At 42.4% G+C, this 25373-nt stretch overlaps 1 protein-coding gene across 1 annotated transcript in view; it reads right to left on the reverse strand.

Annotated features, from left to right (window-relative positions):
* The window catches only part of LOC135902652 (DENN domain-containing protein 1A-like), a 116119-nt gene extending 101610 nt beyond the window's left edge, over positions 1-14509 (reverse strand). The window contains exons 1-7 of the mRNA XM_065432868.2: positions 14351-14509; positions 13857-13921; positions 12612-12655; positions 12473-12522; positions 6779-6886; positions 4891-4960; positions 4695-4790 (exon numbers count right to left, since the gene is read on the reverse strand). Coding sequence (XP_065288940.1) covers positions 4695-4790; positions 4891-4960; positions 6779-6886; positions 12473-12522; positions 12612-12655; positions 13857-13921; positions 14351-14367 — 450 coding nt within the window. The 5' untranslated portion in view covers positions 14368-14509. The remainder of the gene's footprint in view (positions 1-4694; positions 4791-4890; positions 4961-6778; positions 6887-12472; positions 12523-12611; positions 12656-13856; positions 13922-14350) is intronic.
* Between the last annotated feature and the right edge of the window lie 10864 nt (positions 14510-25373).

Here is a 25373-nt window from a genome sequence, read left to right on the forward strand (position 1 = left end):
AACAAGTATTTAATTTCGACAGTTTCGATCTTCGTCACGGTTTACAAAAAACCGATCTTCGTCACGGTTTACAAAAAAATGGCAGTTCGGCCGTGGTAGGGAAGACACCAGACCGGGTACCCGGTCGTTCTTACATACATCAATCCGAGAGGAACAGTTGTGATGTGATGTGATATATATATATATATATATATATATTGTCATGGTGCCATGAGAGGGACAAAGACGACGATCATTAACAAGACAAAAGAGATGACGTAGTGGGGCTGACCAAACATTTGGCCATACTGGTTGTACCGGCCATATCTTCTGCAGAGTAAACACGGTCCATTTAGCCTCATATCTCTGCACATTTCAATTTTGGTAGAGGCGCGGGGTATTGCACAAGACGGAACTCCACAGCAGGCTTGTCCTCAACCGTCCTACCATGCTGACAGACGACCAGGCTGCTGGGTTAAGCACATCGTCAGCACCCGGACCGTCAGCATCCGCGACACCGCAACCATCAGTGGTCTTGACCCATCCGTGCGACCCCTGCCTCTTCTCTGGTAACGGCACCGACAAATTTGACATCGAAGAGTAGCTTGGCACATACACGCGTCGCTGCACACAACCGATGGGACCCGACAGCGATGCTCACAAATCTTTTCTTCTACCTCCAGGGACCAGCATGCACCTGGCATGACACACATGAAGAAGACTTGACCAGCTGGGATGTATGCAAGCAAAAACTTCGCATTCTCTTGGGCAAGCTCGCTGGTCGCAAGTGCGCTGCTGCAAAAGACCTATCCTGTCTGGCTCAGACAGCTACCGAGTCGCACGTTGCATACATCCTTGATGTCCAAGCTCGTTGCCGCCACGTCGATGCCAGTATGCCCGAGGCTGACAAAGTGAGGCACATTCTGACAGGCATCACCGATGATGCGTTTAACTTGCTTGTTTTTGAAGACTGCTCGACGGTAGACGAAATTATCTGTGAGTGCAGACGTTTCGAAGACGCAAACAGCCACCGCATTGCCAGACAGTTTTTGCGGCTTCCCAAAACCGCCGCTACGTCGTCGTGCAAAGACGCTCATTCGGCTCCTCAATCGTCCACTACAGATAGCGTTGTCCTAATTGTACGGCACGAAATCAAGGCTGCGTCGCCATCTTCTTTCGCGCGCCCTTCTGAGGATACGCAATCGACGATCTCCCTCATCCACGCAGTTGTCCACGAAGAACTGGCCAACGCAGGAATTCAACCCGTGTGCTCCATAACAAGCCCTCCGGTTAGCCCTGCCCCTTTTCATCGACCTCCACCGACGTTTCAACGCTATCGAGATCCGGCCCAATGGGGAACACCAGACAACAAGCCCATATGCTTCCATCGTAGCGGGGTGGGGCACATTTCTCGCTATTGCCGTTTTCGTAGCCCCCGTTTTCGCGCTCCCCATTCTACTACCGCCACAATGACAACCGGCGCCAGCCATTTCATGCTCCAAATGACCAGACATACCATAACTGCGGCCCTTCAGCGTCCATCAGACGCTCGAGCCGTTCACTACCGCCGCACGATTGGCGGTCCCGCTCGCCCCTGCCCAGTCATTTTTCATCGCCTCACCCTTCTGTACACTCATCCCCGGAAAACTGACGGATGCAGCTCCCGGAGGTGACGCTGCATTAGACTCTTGACATGCAAATCATCTCCTTACCTTGCACACAGATCAGAACCTAATCGGCGTGGAAGTTGATGCCCTACCTGTCACTGCCCTGATCGATACCGGCGCACACATCTCGGTCATGAGTGCTGATCTCCGGAAGCGGCTCAAGAAAGTTCTCACTCCTGCTGAGTCCCGTGTTGTAGACGAAATTATCCGTGAGTGCTGACGTTTCGAAGATGCAAACAGCCACTGCATTGCCGGACAGTTTGTGCGACTCCCCAACACTGCCACTACACCGTCGTGTAAAGACGCTCATTCAGCTCATTAGTCCTGCGCTGATGGGGGCACTCCCACTGTGCTGGGAATGTGTGCCGCTTGTGTCACATCGCCGGTCGCCACACATCTGTATTGTTCCATGTGCTTGACCAGTGCCCTCCAACGTGATCCTTGGCCTTGATTTTTTATCTGACCACTCAGCTATGATTGACTACTCGACTGGTGTAGTCAAACGATTTCCTTGATGTTACTGACCTTACCGACATCGTATCGATCCAGCTCTGTTACGCCGACTTTGTTCACCTATCTCGGCAGGCACTGAGCTGCATCACTGCTGTGCCCAACCCTTGTATACCGGATGATGACTATGTCATCACTCCCTGTGTCAGTGCCTTACTTTCACAAGGCGTGTCGTTTCCTCACACAGTAGTGATCGTATCGGCTAACAAAACTTACCTTCCACTCCTGAACTTCGGATTCTGCCCTCAGGTACTACCTAAAGGGATCTCTCGCCACACTGTTCTCATCGCACAAGTACGACCTTTCTTCCCTCTCACTTCTTCCATCTTCCTCCTACTCTTCAGCCGCCTGCAATTCTCATTCCACCACGTCGCCTCCCGCGCACGACAACATTACCAAGGTGATAGCCCTCGACCTTACCCCCACACAAACCGATGATCTTCGTCATATGCTCACATCTTATTCCAACATTTTTTACCTTGGAGGTCGGCCTTTGGGACAAAGCTCCCTAATTCAGCATCGCATACATACCGGCTATGCACCGCCCATTCACAGATAGCCCTATCGCGTGTCACACGCCGAGCGACGAGTAATGCAAGAGGAGGTTGATAAGATGCTTACCAAGGGCATTACTGCACCATCGTTGAGCCCTGGCGATTCTGCATATATTACTGCCATCTGAACAAGATAACAAAGAAGGATGTCTATCCACTGCCACGCATAGACGACGCACTGAATTGCCTACATGGTGCGACGCATTTTTCATCAATAGACCTGCGCTCCGGTTACTGGCAGACTGCCGTCGATGACATGGACCGTAAGAAGATCGCATTTGTTACGCCAGATGGCCTTTATCAGTTTTGAGTCATGCCATCCGGCATGTGCAATGCTCCAGCCACCTTCGAGTGCATGATGGACATGCTCCAAGACTTCCTGCTCCAAGACGTCATCTTACGCCATGGAGCTCCTCGCCAGCTTCTCACAGACAGGGGCCACTACTTTTTATCTCAGGTTATTGAAGATCTACTTCTCTCTTGTGCCACGAAAGACAAGTTCCCGACAGCATACCATCCTCAAACGAACGGCCTCACTGAATGCCCTAACCGAACACTTACAGATATGCTCTCGATGTTTGTCTCCTCAGATCATCATGACTGGGACGTTGCACTTCCATTTGTGATGTTCGCGTCAAACTCGTCACGTCACGACACCGCTCTCTACTCCCCCTTCTATCTCCTCTTTGGTCGTGACCCGACATTGCCTATTGACACGCTCCTGCCAACTGCTCTCGCGTCCCCGTCTGAGGTCCCCGTCTGAGTATGCTCGCAACGCTATAGCTACAGCCGCCCAGGCATGCCAGATTGCCCACCGTCGCCTTCCTGAGTAGCAGGCAAGACAGAAGTCTGTTGTCTGTTTACGGTAATCGTCATCATGATGTCCAGTTCTCTGCCGGTGACCTCATCCTCCTTTGGACTCCTTCACGGCATGTGGGCCTATCGGAAAACTGCTCTCCAGGTACTCTGGCCCTTATCACGTCATCCGACAGCTCAGTGATGCGACTTATGAAGTAGCTTTAGCCGATGCTTCCCCATCGTCCACATCTACTGACATCGTCCACGTAGGTTGTCTCAAGCCATCTCATGCGGCCGCCATCTAGAAGGCACTGGGTCGGCGCTTTCGCCGCCAGGGGTTATGTCACGGTGCCACAAGAGGGACAAAGACGATAATCATCAACAAGACAAAAGAGACGATGTAGTGGGGCTAACCTAATGTTCAGCTGGCCATACTGGTTGTCCAAGCTAACGTCCAAAACTAGCAAGATAATGTGATAAGACATGCTGTAAAACAAAGTTAATAAAACCCTGAGCAATGAGCGAATAGTAATTTATCACCCTCACCTAATGGAAAGTAGGGAGAAAAGAGAATAGAACAACAGGATAGATTTAGGAAAGGGAGAAAAAAAAAAGGCAGACTTAAGTCATAGAAAAAGACAAGTGACCAATTTCCCCAAGGGTGGATCAATCTCATATGCCATCTATGAGACGCAGAGGCCAAGATGGAGTACTGCCTTTGTTGATGAGCCTCAAATACCTAACACACTCAACATCAGCTCAACCACAAGGTTTTTCTTTTCCTCTATGTCAGACACTACTGGGCAATGGTGTTTTGAAGCCCCACGTGCTTGGCTACATGGTGCCACAGTACACCAAAACATGCACACTACAAACAAACCTTGAAGGTTTCAATAAATGCAGTCTACATATCAACATGTTAACCTATCGGCAATTGTTAATGTGCCTTTCTTGTGTCTAAACACTATTTTAAAGAAATATTTTAGTTCATACACTGTATAGTAAGAGAAGTGATGAAAAAATTGAATATCTTGTTCAAGTTGTACACGTGGCACTAAGCACCACATAAAGCCCCACATGTAATTCCTTTATTATCACAAGTTTTCATAATGTGACATATCAAGAACTGTGTCCCTTTGGTTTGCATGCTGGGGAAAAAAAATTAGCAAGAAAAAAATACACTTACGTTTTTATCCGTGTCGTACACAACCTTTAGCTGAAACCCAGGTTCAGGAACCGATGTGTTATAGAGAGATTCCAAGAAGTGACCCATCAGACTAGACTGAAAAGGAATGCGGTATGATGGCTGTCACAAGTAAAACATGTGGGAAATCTACATAGTATTACAACGTTAGTAAAGCAAGAGAAAAATCTTTGCTTACATCTTCTTTGTTGGCTAGTTCTGCGATCTGGTTGAGCACCTTGTAGAATGTTTCGTGCCAGGGCAAGTAGCTAGAAGGAAAATCAAAATGATCAAGTGAAAAAGAGAAAGAGAGAAGGTGTGAGGCATAACAAAGTGCTAGGAACCACATCTTAATTCCATGATCTTCTTAAGGGGTCCGCAGCAGCTTTTATGAAAGATGCAAAATTTAAATGGTGTCAAAAGCCATCCCCTTAATAATCCTTTTTTTGACAAAGAGCTTCTGAATGCACCCTGTATGAATAAAGTTATCAGCAATCTAATACTGCCACTGCCACAACCACATGGCCTTGTCTTGCTTTTCATAATTTAAACTGCACTTGAAGCTATGCCACCACATACAAGCAGAATTGTGCTTGTCATGATTCACCCATCATTGGGTCAAGTTTTCGTATCAGTATGACAGTGACATGTGCCGCCTGGTCTTGGAGACTATAGAATTGGCCCAATGGTATCGCCATCTCCAACCAGATGACAACGCCACCCTGTCAGTAATATTTCTGCACTTTTGCTTCTGCCAGAGACAGTGCTTAGACATAACACCTACATAAATCTGGACAATAGCCATCACGCTTATCTGTGTGTTGGAATACACACGAAAAGTGGTGGGGAAGTTGAAAACAAGATCAGGAGGTTTATTCAATGTAACTGAAAACTCCCTGCTGCTAGTACAGGAATAATATTAGACTAGGTGCTTATGACACTATTGGTTAGCAACTGTGCAGCATTGTTTACTATATAGTCAAAAAGTGTTGCTGGGTCCCTTTTATTCTCACTTTGATTGCGAATACTTTGAAAATGATTTTAGCACTTAAGTAGAGGCTGAGAAGTGAGACACTGATAAAATGTTAACAAATACGAAAGGGCATGCATACAAATAATGACACCTTCAAAAAGCAATCGAAAGAGCTTGTTATAGTTGACCCACAGGGAACTGCTAAAACTTACTGATATCCCAGCAACTGATAACTCAGCAGCATTAATATTCATAATGTGCACTTTAAAGCTGCCATACAAAGCTGGACACATGATGGAATAAATTCCACGGATGAGCATTACACGGCTCAACGCCGCCCAATCACACCGCACACATGGACGACGCCAATAAGCTGCTGGAGGCGCAATTCGTTGCTGTTGGAGGCACAATTCGTTGCTGTTGAGCCAAGTCATGCTTATCCACAGAATTTGGTCCATTGTGTGAATCCAGCTTAAAGAGCTTGCATCTGATGCATGGGGACGAAAAAGCATACTAGCCTTTATTTTAGTTGTTGAACCACTGTTTAGCCTGGTGAACTGCTGTTGCTTGGCTATATTTGGTTCGGCTAGACGAAGAAACAACTCATGCAGGCGAGCGCACGAGCTGAGACCCGGCAATGTAGCTACGCGGCCGCAAGCGAGCGCACGAGTTGAGCCTCCACTTTTGCAGCTGTTATGACGTCATATGGTAGCTACGTGGCCGCGCGCGGTGCAGCAAGGAAGAGCATGGTTGTGCAGCTAGTATGCTTCGCATAATAAATGCTATCAACTATTATTGTGCCTTATTCTACATTAGGCGAACATGATTAGGAACATATGACATACAAGTCCAACATGCCTAAGAAACAATTAAGCACATTCTCACTAAGAGAGTTGGGCTAGTTGGTGCTGTTGCTTTTGTGACATAGTTATGGAGAACAAAGGCATGTTTTTCTATAATTTAGAAAAATTATTAAAACATTTTACTTGCCCTTTACAAACTGTGGCTGGTAAGCTTCTTTAGTATTTTTTTTTTAATGATACTGGGCCAGAAGTTTTCACAAAATGATCTACGCACACTACGTGCACATTATAGCCACCATGATGCAACTCACCTTAAAAGCACAAAGCAGGTCTGAGAGTTGGGAGCATGACGACAATAGCCGAACGTCCATTTGCTGTCAATGCTCGTCAACACAAAGCTGAAGTGCTGCACTGCAGTGCTAGAAATAATGAAAAGCATGTGACTACAGTTTAAAACATAACTATGTGTATTCAGATTAGTGAACAGCTTGAAGATCTACTAAACATACAATTATTTCCCCATAATTTCAAAACATTTTTCCAATATACATATTCATAATAAACCACATTGTTTTAGTTGTAGTTCCTGAGCTATAATTTTTTTTTTTTCTGGGAAAGAATTTATATTACTACTGCTAGGCCAATTGCACTGTTGCAGCTCTGCGCCGAAACATTTAGCCTCTTTTAAGCAAAAAAAAAAAAAAAGAACGTAGACAACAATTTACACCAACATGTGAATAATTAGTTAAAAACTGTCAGTTACATTCTGACTGATTGATTGACTCACAGAGCTTAATTTCCCAAAGCAACGCTGGGGCTATGGTGACACCGAAGTGGAGGGGCCCCTGATCAGTTTTGACCATATGGGGTCCTTTAACGTGCATCTAAATCCAAGTACACATTTTGTACTTAGCCCCCATCAAAATGCGGCTGTTGCGGATGGGAACTGAACCTGTATTTTACATTTTGTTTTGCTAACATTAAGGCATATGTTATATCATACACAGAGTCAAGTTGCAAAATTCTTACCCTAATGCACATTTAATATAATTTTGTCTAATTTCCCACTGAATCCATGTTACTACGCAATAAAAGACATGAACCCCACTGAAAAGCAATGTGCTCACAATAAAAATTTCCAACACTAGGCTAGTCATGGGTATTCATTTCAACTTCAGCACATGAATCCTGAGAGAATACGGAATGACATGTTTCCAGAGTACTCAAATATGCAGCAATAAGAAAAAAATGAAGAGCTTTTATGCTTCCAATTATTTCACTGGTTATAAGGGGAGGTTAGCAGCCTGGGGGCTAGAAAATCTCATGGCATGTTTCGAGTCTCTGGCAGTGTACTTGAAGTTGTTGAAATGGTGGTAGGATGGCAAAGATGTGTCAAAGAGACCACTACAAATCACTCTGGACAAGCTCTAACAAACGATAGTGATCTTGTGCTGAGGAGATGCCGAAAAATAATCAGCCAGTAAGGTCTTGTTTTTTTTTTCTGTTTGCCATCTGATATGACTCAGCATGTGAAGTTTACGAGAAAGAGTTGACAAAAAAGAAAGGCAAACAACAAGAGATACCATTTTTCTTATTTTCAGTTCTCTGCTCCCCCTAGAGCACCCACAGCTTCTCTATTCTAACTAGCATGGTAACAAGGAGAACAGCAGCTACTTTGTGATATCAATTTACTGTGTCATGAAATATAAAACACAGCCACCAGATAATCAGCACAGACTATCACTAGAATATAAGCAATGAGTATAGTCATGATAAAATAAACAAGAGCACACACCAAAAAAAGGGGAGTGGGCAATAGCTCTACCTCATTAGCACTTTGATGTTTAAAACAAAACTCACTGCTGCTATTCTGGAGACATGCCAGTAATCTTCTCAGAAAAAAGAAACAAAAAGAGCACATTGTCATGTTTACAGCTGATGCAGTTGCTGGCACAACAGTGATAGGAAAAGAAAAGGCCAAGGAAATTTAGCTACTTATATCACTGGTTAGTACTGCCCCTGCACAAGTGCAATGCTATATGGCTTCTGGCAATCAGACAAGCAGATACAAAAAAAAACTTACTGGTTGTGCACAAATGGCACACCTGCTTTCTGATCACATGGAGGTTAATTATAAAATAAGACATCCATAGAGAAGTCATGAAGCTAACCGAAGAACAAAATGTTTTCAGTTGCCTGTACTTCTATGCTGTTGATGCTGCTAAAAATTAAGTGAGACAAAACACACAATGTTATATCAGTACAGGAAGCCAATAGACAATGAAGCCACAGAAAGAAATGGAGAAAAAAAATTCCTTTTTCATTGAACTGTACAGTAAGTTACAGGCTTGAGGGTAAATTTACAATAAACTTCATATTTGTGGTTATAGTGGCAGATGCAGGACACTCACCCATGAAACTGCAGATATCATGCAGTATGTGATCTCAGATGTACCCACAAACCTTCTTATACCACATTAACACATCAAGACTGCGAGGGCCAAGATTTTCATTATGCAATGAGCAATAGGGGTATTGAGGGGCTCAAGCCCCTGTTATGCTCATTAATTAAGCATTACTTAAATAGGCCCCACATTTGATTTAAGCATGTGTGAAAGTCCTGGGCACCATGCCTAACAGGCATGGTGCCCAATGTTAGGCATGGTGTTAGGCAAACTAATTTTGTATATGACTTGGTGAAGCTTGAACGAGTAAAGTCTAAGTAATGTCTACTATACACCAATTAAAAAAATTTTAAGGGGCAACAGGGCACGACGTAGTGCCAAGTCAGAACTCCAACTCACAGCTGCTTATTTTAGCAGTTTATGCACAGAACGCAGCTATTTTACCATGAACAAAAAAAATAAATAAATAAAAAATAAACAGAATAATTGACAAATTTATTGGGATGGAAACAGAAGCTGCTTTTTGTTAATTACTGTCTGTGCACTAATGCGCGTCACCTCTGCAATGGGCTGGAGAAGCATTATAACTCATATCTTACCCCTTACACCCTTTTGTAGCAGCAGTTAAAGGGTGGACTACAGCTGTAATCGATGACAGAAGACTGGGCAGTTTGAGGACAACCTCTTTAGCGAGTCCATGGCAAATTCCACATGTGTCAGACGACCAGGTTTCTCAAGGTTTCCAAGCATGCAAACTGACTAAATAGGTTGTCTACAAGCCACTTTCTCTGTCACTGTTAACACCTTGGCTGAACTTTATCAAATGCCAATGCATCACAAGAAATTATTACGACCAGAAGACATGAGGATTTCCCAAACTATCTAATAAAAAAGAATGACCCTCAGTTACAATATCTGAGAAGAGATTTTGTCACATCTACGTTGAGATTTTACCTACTGAATTCCAAGTTCTCTGGCTTTATGTGCCAAAACCATGATTTGATTATGAGGCACACCGTGGTGGGGGAACTCCAGATTAACTTTGACCACCAGGAGATCTTTAATGTGCCCCCAACGCATGGGACATGAGCGATTTTGCATTTCGACCCCATCGAAATGCAGCCATCACCGCCGGAATTTGATCCCATCACCTCGTGCTTAGCAGCACAACACCATAGCCACTAATCCACCGTGACTGGCGAGAGATTTTACCTACTAGTCAGCCATTCATCATTCTTAGTTCTTGCTGTTCGAAAGTCATCATGTAAACTTTCTAGATCTGAAACAACACTGTTGTTAGCCAGCACTCTGTTGCAGCAACTCGAATGCACAAACTATTTTTCATATCTTGAGAACAGTGATGTTAGTCCAGTCATACAGAGGCACTAAAATGTTTGTGGCCACAGCCAGTTGATTGATGCTCATTAGAGTTTTAATGTTAGAACCACATAAATTCCACAATATATGCCAGATTAGTAAAAGCAATCTTCCCCCTTATGGAATGCAACTTTTGAATCAACTAGGGAGTAGCTTCTCAGGCTAGTGTCTTTGCCTGTCTGGCCATTGCAAGCGCCAATGCCCCCTACTGTGCCACTTCCTGATATCGGCTATCACATGCAAACTAGAGATGGACAAAGAGTCATTCCTGTCATGCCTTGTATTATTAAATTGTCACAATGCTGAATTATACACACATACAAAAGACTAATAGAAGCTGCAGAGCACCCACTTAGAATCAATAATGTAAACTGATGACATGGGGATCTTTTATATTAATTTGGAAACAAGAATTGTACAAACAGTATATTCATTACCTATAGCATGGAAACCATTCATAACTTGGGTTTAAAATTCCAGAAGTACAACAAGTGATTATGATTATTCCAGCTAACAGCTTCTGCTTTTACACCCAATTCATCTTTATTTTTTGTCATTAAATATTCACTTGTCATTTGAAACTCATTTCTTCACTTATCTACCTGTAGCACCTCACAATATCTAAGGTAGAGAAATTACACAAGATGTGCGCATGAACATGACGTAATGACTCATTAGTATAATGACTAAAAAAAGAAACAAAAGTGGTCTCAAAGCAGCTGGGTTTTTATAGAAAAGTGTTGAAAACAAAAAGTCCATGTCCAAATGCATCCATTATTGAAAACCTGAGAAAACCCACTGTGTACATGTGAAAAAGCTCAAGTGTGCCCATAGAACCATGCCCCTGCGAAAATATATACCAAGGATGCTAACGCAGCTTGCAGGCTATGAAGGCCCAAAAAAAGAGAAGCGCTAGATGAAAGTGTGCCTTGCATCCCTAGTCTTCACATAACAGAGCACTGCGCATACTTATACACTGCACCAAGATGAAGATATAATAATTGCACATAAATGCAACGGGACAAGCAATATTGTCCAGTAATACATGACATTACTGCAGAATCTCAGGGGCTGTGTAGTTACATACAGAAAGCACTATAAAAATGATTCAGTGTTACTAAATCCAGGTAGGTTCTTCATAAGAAAACAACAGTATGTAGCTACACTTCAACAATATGTGGGCGCTTCCAACAGGAATTATATTATGCCACACTGGGCTTCGGGACAGGTTCCACAAGTTAGCCACCAGAAGGCACCAAATGCAAGTGCAATTTAACTACTGCCACCTCCAAGCAGCTATGGGTTGTATGTGGGCCTTTTTTTTAAACAGCAGTTCAAGGATAAAAGGTCATTATTTTAGAGCTGCTCGAAATGAAGTCACTATCTAGCTACACTGATGAAAATTGGTAAGGAATCTCTCTCTCTTTTTTTACTGCCTATTCCCTGAAACTGCTTGAATTCAAAACTACAATATTCAAGCCGTTTTTCTTCAGTTCTGCTTCAGAGACCAAGCTTAACAGGTTTTCTTTTATTTTTTTCAGTGGCTACTGCTCCATCTTTAACTCTTTCTGAGGTATAGAGCAAAAGAAGTAATGGCAGCAGCCAGAAGTAAGGCTTTGCATAGTTCAGCATCCTGGTGACCACATAGGTCACAAAAATGCCCCACAGAGTGCCATGACCGATTGTTCTTTTGATGCAAGCACACAAGCCCCAGTTTTTTCTCTTGCATTGCACCTATTATCAACATCGAAAAAGTTTGCATACTTTTAAATTCATTCATTAATTAAATTCTGGGTTTTTACATGTCAAAATTATCTGATTATGATGCATGCCGTAATGGAAGACTCCAGACTAATTTTGACCACCTGGGGTTCTTTAACGTGCACCTAATTCTAAGTACATGAGCGTTTTTGCATTTTCCCTCATTCAAAATCCGGCTGCCGCGGCCAAAATCGAGCCCACGACCTCGAGCTCAGCAGCGTAACGTCATAGGCACTGGGCTACCAAGACAGGTACACTTAAGATCTCACAATATTGATATACAAATCTAACCCTAAAGAAACCTTGTATTTAATATTTAATTTGTATATCCTTACATCAGGAGTACCCAGTGACTTGTAGAACACTTTCAAAAAGCAGGGACACTGCTATATGTCACAATAAAGCTAGTTTGCGAGTGCAGAGTTAAAAGTTTCACTTCACATTATTCACAACATCACTTACCTGGTAAATTCACAAGGGTAGGCAAACTCTGGTACAGATTTTAACACCTCCTGAAATAAGTGCAAAACAATTTCTTCCAATACAGGCAAACAGGTCTGACACAAGCTGATCAACCTATGGAAGAGATTCAGACACTCACGTCATTGTTATAAGAATCCGGAAATTTCTGCACAATCCATGCACCTGCAATGTTTAAAATTTGTCAGCAGAAAGATTCTTAGAAGGCTGTCACCAATGACAAAAAAAAGCTGCAAATGGCAGGTGTATTTTCACGACACCTTAGGTCATAACACACTCTATCCAATGCGGTTGAATAACCTCCTAAATAAGATGAAGTACCTATTTATCATTCAACTATTGCAACAATTGCAAGTCAAAGACAAACTTACATTTCTGAGCAATTCTACTTTATAACCAGAACACAGTACTTGCTAGTACCAATGAAACAAAAGTAGTCTAAAATAATTAAAGACAAGCTAACTTTGGCTTGGAAATAGCTGGTTATGGCATATTTTGCTTGACATACATTTGTTGTCCTCATTATCCATTTACCCACCACTGTTAGTAAAATTGTAATCCAGTGTATTTGCCGAGTGCCACAACTAACAGGTTACTGCCTGGAAAAGCAAGCATAGTTCATAAATACAAAGCAGCTGCTATTATGAAGCTGGTTAAGCTAACAAATGTGTGCTTTATCCTCATTAAATGAACTAATTAACTCATGGTGATAAATGCATTTAACATTGCAAAGCAACACAGAGCCAGTGATAGATTTCATAGTGGAGGGCTCAGAATTAATTTTTACCACCTGAAGGTCTACCGTTCACCCACAGCACATAAGCCAGCATAAATTTCACAGCTACGCAATTTACAACTCACATCGGCCTAAATAGAAGCCACTAGGGGCAATTAACCAGAAATTTAACCGGTCAGTTTTAACATCTGTATAAATCACATTTTGCCACTTATGCATTTCTTGAAGCTGTTAGAACATGCCCCCTCACACAAATGAACACTCATAAAAAATACATCATGAGCCGTGTTGTGGCAGAGCTGAATTTTAACAGGCCACCGCTACAATTTCCGGTATGTTTATCACAACAGGAATCAACATAGTTAAGGCCAGTTTCAATGATCGTTTCGCTAAGCGAATATTAAAATCATAAAACAAAATACAGCTGCGTAGGAGCCGGTAATAACTGCAGGAATACACATTAGCTAATGCATAGCGGCAGAAAGTGATATTTTCGCATGCAGTAGCGTTTTGAGCCGGCTCGAGGTCATTTCATCCAGAGATAAAATAAACCAGGCGCACAATAAATTCTACCAAGAAGAGAGCCATGCAACAACAAAGAAGATAGCGGCAAGAAAATGAAACACTTACTTTCGTTGCCATTCCTCGGTATAACAACTTCGCAGAAGCATTCAATTATTTTCGACGGCGAGTCCCTGCGTGGGTATCGAGGGTCGTGGATCAGTTAAGTGTCACCTAACTAGATCGCCGTATCACGCCTACATGCGCCAACCACGCGAAACAATACCATTTAAACGATGTTCCGAGACAGAACAGAAATCTGGTACACTGATTCATACGTGCCGATGAGCACAAAAATTTAAGACGTGAATTATCAAACGGCTGTGACATACATAAACAGCTGGAGAACAACAACGGCAACGAGTCACATCTTAAATTTATGCGTTCACAATTAGCAATGGCTAATTTGAATAGCAGCACGCGAATGCACGCGATTTGATACATTAATTGGGGTGACATGACCTAGAAATAAACAAACAGAACCTACGATGGGGAGGCATCATCGTTCACAGCCACTCCTCCGCACGTCGGCAAACAATAAAAGAAAACAATTGCGTACTTACCGTATTCTTGAACCCATTTTTTATGCAGCTTGAGACTTGTACCAGCAATGGTGTTAGTGAATCTGCTTATTATAAACTTTCGATCGCCCCTCAATCGGTAGTACGAGAATTTAGCCATCCTAGCCCAACGGCTAGCGCCATGATAGCAGCGACAACGAGCACTGGTTCCAAGAGTGAAAATCCATATAGTCAACTTTATAGCGTTTAAATAATAATTATACTATTTCATAAATTTTTACACAATAATAAAATAATATCGTAGTAAGCGCTAATTTGAGAGAATTTGAGAATACTTTTCATTTCTGAGCGCTGGCCTTCAGAGTTTCTGTGGCTATGGCATGGCGGAATCCGTCTGCTTCGAAATTGTTCGTTTAGGCTGCATCGCAGGCTGTGTGCAGCTAGTATGAACATTTTTAGTTTGCTTGCTTTAGATTTCGCGAGTTGTGAAGGCTTCAGTGGCCTATATGATTGTTGCCTGACATGATGCTATGATACAGCATAGCTGTCGTGAGTACGGGCATCCAGCCGGCCAAAATTGTTGCATTCCGAAGCAGCTGTGTTCAGATTTATCAGAAATGCTAGCACGAACGTTGGCGCGTCGGTGTCGCTTAACGCGGTGTTTCTGGACTAGTGCAGAAGAAGAAAGTAATCCTGGCCCGAAGACCGAAGAGGAGCGTCGCCAGAGGACAGCGGAATACAGAAAGATCTTTCTTGACATAGATGCATCTGTTTGTTTGGGTCGTCTGTCTGAAAAAGAAAGACAAGTTCATGAAGCACATAAACTTGCTGTTCAGGTAAATGTTGGGTTTTCACCACAGTGTACTCGCGCCTCTTAGGCCGCTACAGCCAAGAGCACAGTCCACCTTAAAATAAAGGAAAGTTTTTCAACGACCGAATGCACGCGCTTTCGCAGCCGGCAGGTGCTATAAAAGTATGAGCCCCTTCATGAAATTAAGCCATGCGGCACAATGATGTGTTTTATTAGAACATCCAAGTACGTGTAAATTACTGATTCCAGAAAGCACTGAAAATCTTGCCGTGCCGTCTCATATACTGTGCACACGATCCACAACACAAAGTGCATTGTGTTGTGGTACGTGCTCGTCAGAAGTTTGAGGTTTATTCACAGTCCTCTAATGTTTACACGGTTTGATCATGATTGAATCCATGGCCTTAAAGGCTAGTACGGGTTCACGCATATAAGCAAAACAATATAAGTATTTAGATATTTACATGCAGCGCACATCAAGGATGTATACATCCTCGATGTATAAGTGGTATAGCTGTATAGGCTGTTCGGTTTGTAAGATAATCAGGTGAACTGCGCTGACACGAGAGAGTTTGAAAAATGCCGGTACAGTGGAGATGCAATTATAACCACAGTAGTAGAGACGTGGATGGAGTGCTTCAATTACTAGGCTACCTAAAGAAAGTCCTTACAGTAATATAACTCTAAGCAGTGCTGGTACGTAGCGGCACCTTGTGGCAGTTTGTTCAAATACGATGTGTCAAAAACGTCTTTGTGTTTGTTTATTTAAAAATGCCTTACAGGCCCCTAGAGACATTGCATAAGGGGTGGATGATCATGCTGTTCTTCGTCGAAGGAAAAGAAAAGCGCCACATATCTCCTTGTGCACGGTGTGACCCAGTCATCATATGATGCTACCCTTATAGATTGGGCGTGTTTTTCCCTGAGGTTGGCTGTCGCAGGACAGGACCAGATCTGATGTTTGAGATTGACGTTGATCACAGGGCAGTTGGGGCAACCCAGTTGTGTTCCTCCCCGAAAGCTCGGAACATCCTTTGCAATGGATGCCTTGGTTCTTGTCTTGGGGATTTGTGCACTCTTGCTGAACTAAATGTTACCTGGTGGTGTTACCACTGTGGCTGCACAGGTCTGCGTTACTGGTATTAGTACACAAATGTTCAATTATATGAGTTCTAGTCGTAACCGTAGGCATACAGAAGCCATAAACACGGCTTGTGGTGAAATCCCTGAGTGATGTATAAATGTTATTTGTGCAGCAACTTTCCACCTTCTTTTCAAAACACTGGACATGGTTATATTGTGCAGTCAAATCAAGGGATTGTGCTGATCATAGCATTCACCATATTTCTTCTTAAATGTTGTGGCTTCATTGCAGCTTTATTGCTTTCTATTTCATCCTGGTGTACATGCCACAGTTACGTAAAGCGATAACGCTCCAAAAGCTAGGTAGGGCTGCAGACAATTGTGGACAAAAGAGGTGCAAATTCCGCCATTTTTTGTGCCTCGTGGTAGCAGTGCCAAGGAAATAGACTGGTTCTTTTTGATTGCCAACAAGTGTTTGAAACTAGGTGTTCTTTACTTTAACGCTTTTGTTATCGTGCCTATTGAAATCAAGCAATTCGATAGACACTTTTTCTATACATTATTATACATTTCTGTTCAGTTCTTCTACTAGCAACATCATGCACCCTCAGAAATGATGACTGAACTTTAGCTACTTATCAGATTTGACAATTTTTGGCACATTGGGAGTCAGAAAAATACAACTTTCACTGGAAGTATCATCGAGATTAGCCTCCGATGCTCCCAGCACGTCTTCAATAAGAAGACTCAAAGTTAGTGCTTCGATCCATCTGTCAAGGCAATTTTTAAATGACAGCAGCAGCGAAGACATAGAAGCTTCTCTCGGTATGTCATTTTTCTGGTCATATGTATAGATGTTTTAACGATGTCTCAAACAATGGTAGATGCTCATGAGTGTGTGTTATTTTGATAATTTTGTTTGAGTAATATCAAATGCAACTTTATTTTACCCCTTGTGTGTTGCTTTTATCCATCAGCGCTTCGACAGTGTATGCAGAAATGATATGCAATCCTTCCTGCCATGTAAGGTTTTCATGCACACAAGAGCCCGCAGTCCATTACAGACCAACCTTCAACCAAAGCTTGACTAGCTGTCTAAGCTCTTACATTTTGAACACCGCCTCTTCAAGTGCTGTTATTCATTAATGTACAATATTGTGCGCAATTCTTCATTACTGTACAGCACTGCACATGAACTGGACAATGCATATGGAGGCTCTAGCACTAGCTGAACCTACACTAGACCCGCTTGCTTGCCCAGAAAAGCTAATCAAACAAAATAAAGTATGAGGATTCCTCTGCATGCTCCCTGACGTGAAAACCATTGCTTGGCAAGCTTAAAGAATGCATTAAAGCAGGAACCATGTACTTGCTTCAATGAGTAAAAACAAATGTTCCCTGCACAATTAGAACCTACCCGTTTTCACATTTGCAATGCTACTGCTTTCGCACATAATCACTATGGCTAGTATTGATGTCAATAAATCTGTGTAACAATTTTTTTTTTTTGCAGGGTGTAACTTACAAGAGTTGCGATCTAGGAGCCAAATGAATATTTTGTATAATTCAGATTTTTTTACTGTAATTACTTGTATAAAAAATAGCACATCATAACTTTTTTTCACACCCCTTGAGACAATTCTTTGAAGTTTCACATGAGAATTCTCAAAAATTGTCTGAGCAATTATTACTGCTAGACATTCGTTCAAATCACCAGTGATCAGGCTATAATCTTATGTATCGCACTATATCTTCCGACTACTATGTCTTGGAATAAAATGTTAAAACATAAAAGCCCTGAAAATCAGCACATTTCTCGTGGTAATGAAAGAGTTAACCCTGTAGCTGGCTCACATGCCTCTCGAAGAGCAACTAAAACCTTGACTATGTGCTTTTAGCTTCAGTCACGGTCAAAGTATGATAAATATTGAAGCAATTGCTCATGCTTCATCTTGAAATCAAATTATTTATTTGTATATAACAGTAATATTATGTCTCCAAAGTGAGAATTTAAACACTACTAGCAGCTTTCTGATGCACTATACAATATTGAATTCCTTACTGCAATGATAATTTTGCTAACCGAGTGTGTGTCATATTAGTTCTCTTTGGGGTGCAAACATAAATATATGTATCGTTCGTAAGAAGATGCAAGCATTTGTACGAGGGCGAATCAGAAAGTCTTTGCCCCTATTTTTATCAGCCAAGATAAGGTACATACAGGTAATTGCATATAGACATACTATAATATATACCTTACACTATTTTTCCACATAGTCTCTACATTGGTTCAGACCAGTTGTCCCATCGCAGCACTGAATTTGAGATGTCCCTGTCGTCAGTCAGTGACACATGCGGCCTCCTTGAACACTCATTGTCATGCAAGTCTTCATGGCTTTATGCAAGCTCACAACATCACTACCTCACATTTTTCAAACTGAGACACCTTTCCCCATACGTGCGCTGCATTTCCCTGGGAATTTCGATGGGCCTTCATCCCTTGCTCCATAGAAAATGAATCACACTTCGTTGCTCGTACACCACGGACGTGAGCAGCACAACTACCATCTTCAACAACTGACAGCAGCGCCGTGCCGCGGAGCTACGGGAAGATAAGGCCAGGCCGCTCCAAGAAAGGTCCACCGCTGGGAATGGATAGGTTGAATTTGTATTTACAGCCGTAATTTGGCTAAAAAAGATAGGGGCAAAGACTTTCTGATTCGCCCTTGTAAAGTCATTTGCACTTGAAAAGTTGTTTGTTCCCACGATACTTGCTTTCAAGTTTCATTGTGCTGATTACAGTGTATGCAGTCTGAAACAAGATAACGCAGTAACATATTGCCACCACAGGTGACCACCGAATAGCAACAGCTATTTGGTGGTCACCTTTTTTGTCACTCATACACATTTCTTTGGGACACACATTTGTATTCCTATTGCAGAAAGGTGAGAAGACATATACTGACCCTGTGACTGGCTTCACCGTCTTTTCTGGGCTCCATCATTACGTGCGTGGTGTGTGCTGTGGCTGCGGATGTCGTCACGTGAGTCATAAAGTGCCAACTAAAATTTCACACAAATTGAGCAGTGAAAAGCCCTTTGCAAATGATACCAACTCTATTAGCAGTTGTGTATCTTGACCGTTAGTATGTTTTTCATTGTGTGTAATGAAATATAGAAATGATTAGCTAAGTTTCAGTATAAATATGTTACCATATCAATTATCAAGTTGTAGGGGACATTGAGAAATGTCCAAATGAATTGTCAAAACGACAGGCCAACTGTCGAACTGTTCTCTCTTTAGGACTAGACAATAAGCTTCTGAAGCTTAAAAATGCTGCCAGAATATGTAACTGTGCCTGCCTTCTATGGGGATTTAAAAGAAGAATCATGTAAAAGTTGACTTCTAAGAATTATTAATCGAGATGTTTTTTAACACTGGAGACAACATTTTTATTGATAGTGTGATCATTAGGCAAATAATATAAAAGCTTGCTTAATTAATGAATTACTTATGCACAATAATGTACAGTTCATACTATGCACATTTGCGTTCCCTTTGATACTTTAATTTGTGCTTTGAATTTTGGACAAACTGTACAAAATATATTTATATGTGTACCATCAACAACACTCCTATGACTTATAGTGTTTTTAAGAGAAAGTAGTATTTATAATGCATGAGTTTGGGTAATATGACTGACAAGGCAGAAGAAAGGAAACACTGTGATGTAATTTTCTTTCTTCTGTCTTTGTCTATCATGTCCCAAATTTGTGGTTTCATACTGATGTGTCCAGAACTGCAGTAGATTGTGGTGTTCATGTATGGAAGCATTCCAGAGACCAATGGAATTATTCCAAGCTTTTTTTAACCTCAGTAGGAGAATCGCTAGTGTATTTTTTTAAATAATATATTATTTTCTCTATCACTACCTGGTATTAACTCATAACTTAAGATATGAATGCTGGTAAACAGTCCAAGCAGCTTTCATTTTTTTAAAGTTATCATAATCAAAAATTTTTTCCAGAATAAGTAAAGTAGCCAGATGTCCCGACTTAGGTAGCACATGTCCCACTTCTATAAGCAGCACCTTGTTGACTGAGGGGCACTGTGCTTTGTTCCCCTGCTGTACAAACCTCCCCCACCCTTTCCCGCTACTCTAACAATGGTACAACACAGCTTGGACAACACAGGTTCAATGTGCTGTGTTCTGTCAAAAGAGGAAGTCTTGTCAGCTGCACACCTTATGAATGGGCAACAAGTGAAAGATTGTTACATTTTGAGTGATCATGACAGTGGGAACAATGGAACAAGGAAATTGCTCATGTCTAGACCTGTGGGGCAAGTTTAGTTGGCTGTAATACTGAAAATTGCTGCTGGTGCCACTTAGAAGAGGAATTATAGATAAAACTCTGCAACCCCGCACATCAGGTTAGTGTAGTAAACATCAAAAGTACATTACATATTGAAACACAAAATTAGAATTGTTGTAAAAAGAGGTTGATTACTAGCGGGGAAAATGGAAGCAATCTGTCACTTTTTGAATCTTGTATGCAAAGCATGTCAACGATGCTGTCAGCGAGATGTCTCAAATTTCACTGCCTTTTTTCACATTTGGGCTGCTTTTGTGCTGAAGTTCTTAAAGCAGAGAGCAGCTTCACTCTTCAGCATTTTGAAATAAATGTTTTTTCCTTTATATACAGGTGCATGTACCAAATGTATGTCTGTGTTTTCTTCTGTTCTCTAACGTGAACACAATTTTTAAAAATTGCCTGTGGCGAATAGCACAATTTTATTCCCTGAGATGGATTACTCAAAAAGTGGACATTATTTGTATGTGAAACTGAAGTGAATAAGTGACCCAATAATAAAATTTTACTATCTTTCTAACTAATATGTATAACTAGTCACTTTAAGGCACGTGTTACAATTTACAAATTGGAGCCAGTGAGCTACACTTCTAGTTGTAACTCTGGGACTGGCACCACTTTTCAGATATTCCTTTCCAAAATCTGCAATGAAATGCATTGTACCAGTCAGTGTTTCAATTCACTGCTCAAAAAATCTATTTGTAAAAAAGTTAAATGGAACAATAAAGCCTTTCACCGCAAGTTTTATGCTGCTTATCTCAAAAGTGGCGCTAGTCTCAAAAGTTCTGAGAGAGAGAAAACAAGGTTTGGAAAGGCAGGGAGGTCAACCAGAACAGCATCCGGTTTGCTACACTACACTGGGGGTGGGGGAAAGGGGAATAGAAAGAGGAAGAAAGGGAGAGAGTAAGCACTGAGTACGTGTGGGAGGGACACCATACACAGGGACACTATAAACGGTCTCTTAAGCCAGTGCACTTCAAGTACTGCACTAGTGCACGAATCGCTTTTCGAGCCAGTGACGGGTGTGGCCACGGTCCGAGTATCTTTGACTCGGTGAACGGTCTCGAGTCCAGTCGGCGTAAGGTTGCCTGCAGAGAGAGGCGTTGGACATCGTAGCGAGGGCAGGTACACAGTAGGTGCTCGATGGTCTCTTTGCACCCACAGGAGTCGCACATCGGGCTCTTGGCCATTCCCATACGGTAGGAGTATGCATTCGTGAACGCCACTCCCAACCACATGCAACACAACAAGGTTGTTTTGCCGCGGGAAAGGCTAGATGGCAGTTGTAGCCGTAGCGTGGGGTCCAGTTTACGTAATCTGCAATTGAAGGCACTTGAAATCCAAAGATCTTGTGACTTCTTGCGTGCAACTAGGTGAAGTTCACTGGCAGTGTCGGACCTCGCTAAAGGTGTTGGACGCGTCTTGGTATCTTCGTGGGCACACCAGCCAGCCTTGTCAGCTAGGTTGTTGCCGACGATGCAAATGAAATATAATGTTGCGCCCTCTTTCCAGAGCATGGTGGTGCACTTCCCTGATGTCAGATATCATCTGCTCGTAAGTTCTGTGACGTAATGCACACTTGGTGCTGTGAAGGGCTGCCTTAGAGTCACAAAATATGACCCATTTCTCTGTTGGCTCTTCGGTGATGTACATCATAGCGGCATGGAGAGCTGCAAGTTCTGCGGATGTAGATGTAGTCGTGTGTGACAATTTGAATTTAACTGTAATGTTCTTGGCTGGAACGACGAATACGGCAGTTGAGCTGGTAGGTGAGGTCGAACCATCGGTATATATATATGAATGTGGTCATGATGCGTCTGGTGCAGTAATAGGAGCGTAAGTTGCTTCAGAGCCGGCGCTGGATGATTGGACTTTTTTGTAATTCCAACAATAGCAAAATTCACTTGAGGCTGTCGCAGGCACCACAGGGGAGAGGAAGGCTTTGCCGCCGGGCTAAAAGATGCCGGTATGCACTCTTGATGAGCGCTAATCACTCGTGAAAAGGTCGCTTGAGGTCAAAGTCCTGAGCTTGTGACAGGCACATACCAAGGTGCGCCCCCTCCCCGCCCACGCCACCAATCCTCACACACATTCCTAAAGCGCCGCCAAATCAATGTTGAGACTTGACAGCTATTCGGTGGTCAATATTTTGCTGCCTTTTTCACTCCTTTTGGATGACGCTATTTATCAGCATCTTCTGGTGTGTGAAGGCCAGTTTTCTCATCGATTCAGTGCCCATGTGATTAACTCGAGATACATTCAGTTGTCACCATCTATTTAACGGTCACGCACATGGCTGTTGCTTCATTAGTTCAACCTTCTTTGTTTAGACTGAACCAGGGACCAGGAAAGGGATTCGGTTCATAGTCAGCTGGTCTGTATGCTTGAGGAATGAGTCGCAGCTGGAGAAAATGCCACTTGAGTTTGAGTTTTGCTTTTGCTTCATTATTTCATCGAGTGGCAGCTCGCCGCGACACTGGCATATCATCGGAACCATATAGCCACGATATAGGTGAAATAAAGTACAAATTAAAGTAATGTGAAACAGCGTCCATCATCAAACCGTTCAATAACCCTTAAACCTATAAGCAATATGATTGTCACCCATTACCTCGTCTGGTTCTTCCCTAATTGTACAGCACTTTTTTGTGCAAAATTAGCAACTGTAAACAAGAGTCGCAAGGAGTTGAGAAATTAAGCCAAGGCAACAGCCAAATGGGAAGGAAAAGCGAAAATTAACAAATTTAACCATTGTTTATGAAAATATTTATGGATCAACATCTTTTTATTCAAAAAGGGAGTAGAGAAAACGCTGCCAGAAGTGGAGAACAATTCTGTGTATTTTGAATGACACTTCTACAGTTATCGGTCGAGCCGCCTGAAATAGCCACTTCTCTGCTGTGCTTATGTAGGTGTTTTTCTAACCTTCTGCGGTGGGCGCAGTACGTCTAGAGCCGCAGCGTCCTGCGCTCTACATGGTTGTACTGGACTGGCGGCCTCGCATCGTTATGCAACTTCCCAAATAACAATAGAGTCGGTTTTGGCACTTCACTTGGTAGAGCAGTAAACCAGCGATCCAAAAGTACTGTGATTGTTCCGCATATACAGTATATATTTCTCTATAATTCTTCCAGAGCTAATAAAAAAGAAAAGATGCCACAATAGTCGGATACAACTTAAGTCTGCAGTGAAGCCTCGCGCACGCTCTCACAACCGCCAGCCACTGTTCCTCTGCGAGGCTGCAAATAATTCGTACTTCAAACTTTTCCTGTTACCCAAATAAGGCGATAACCACAAAAATAAAATTATTCGTGCGTAATTTTATACGTTTTCCCTCGCCTATTACAGTAGACCTAATTCTTTTTGAAGTGAAATAAAATGCTTGCTTTGCTGCAAGTACTTAATGCCAAGTTTCACTTCAGTTGGCAGTGAAACTTCATGAGTAAAACGGGCTCAGCAGTGAAATGAACAGTACTGCAGACTTCTGAAAATGTAACTAATTATGGAGTTTTCTGTGCCAAAACCATGATCTGATAATGACGCACGTCATAGTGGGGGACTCCGGAAATCGTGGCACACTGCCACGATTTGGAGCAGCTGCCCGTTCTTGACACTTTTAAATGGGTATGTGTGACAGAATGGCAGGGTCAAGGAAAGGCGGACGTGTAGGCATCCTAATTAAGCAAGGTATAATGACGAAGGGTAAAAGAGTCATGTAAGGAGCATTTAATAATTTACGGCACATGAGAAGAAAAGAAAAAGAGACATGGCTGGGAGTAGCTTGCCTATATGAACAAGTAGTGATAGCAGATATCAAAATAAATAATTGATTGATCATATTAGGAGCGATATATTTAGTTCAGGAAATCAAGCTAGGGGATATTAGTAAGAGATTTGAATGCCCACATGGTGGATTTAGACAGATATACTGATTACAGCAGTTCTCTAGGGCTGGATCTGTGCGATGAACAGAACCTTATAGTAGTTAAAAGGGAGAATGAGTGTCGTGGACAAGTAACGTGGCAGTGCTGGAAATAGGCAGTCAAGAATCGACTACGCCTTAGTCTCGGAAAGGGTATAGGAACGACTTGACCAAATGATGAAGATGAACGTCAGAAATATAGCCTGGGGATCACAAACGTATAACCTTAAAGTTTGGGAGTGATATCGACGAAAGATAGGAACTAATAACACCAGAATGCTTAAAAAATAATGAAAAGCCAATAGCAAAGATCCCAAAAAGCAGCATAGAGAAGAAATTAAATGGAGGCGCTTCCTAAAGCAGATTGGGAATACAAGCAACTGGTAGACGTCATGCAGCATGAGATAAGGCAAACACGGCTAAGAAGTTGGTGGAGGGGAATCACCTAAGTGGTGGAACAACAAGATTGGTTGGCCGGTTGGCTTTGTGGACCCACCGTAAAGCCACAAATGATTGAGGCAGCACAGGGTGGCACAAGCTGGGCTTCTTTTTAAGTCTGAGAAGCGCAGATAAAAATTTTCAAAGAAAGACTCAAGAACATGGATGGAAATAAATGTGTGGCTAAAGTGCACAAATATATGTAGCTCATAAGCGTGGACACAGAATGAAGGAAGAGGTCAAGAAAGTTGAAAACCAGATACAGGCTCCCGTATTTACTCGAATCTAATGCTCACCTTTTTCCCGATAAAACGGGTCCAAAAATTGCATACGCGTTCGAATCGAGTACGACCCTAAATCTGCGTTACCATATCACCATCGGCATTTGAAAAATGGCTGCCTCGTACACGCTTCTAGCCTGCACTCTTCAGCAAAATTAC

Source organism: Dermacentor albipictus, chromosome 1 (assembly GCF_038994185.2).
Source record: "Dermacentor albipictus isolate Rhodes 1998 colony chromosome 1, USDA_Dalb.pri_finalv2, whole genome shotgun sequence".
Taxonomy (NCBI): Eukaryota; Metazoa; Arthropoda; class Arachnida; order Ixodida; family Ixodidae; genus Dermacentor; species Dermacentor albipictus.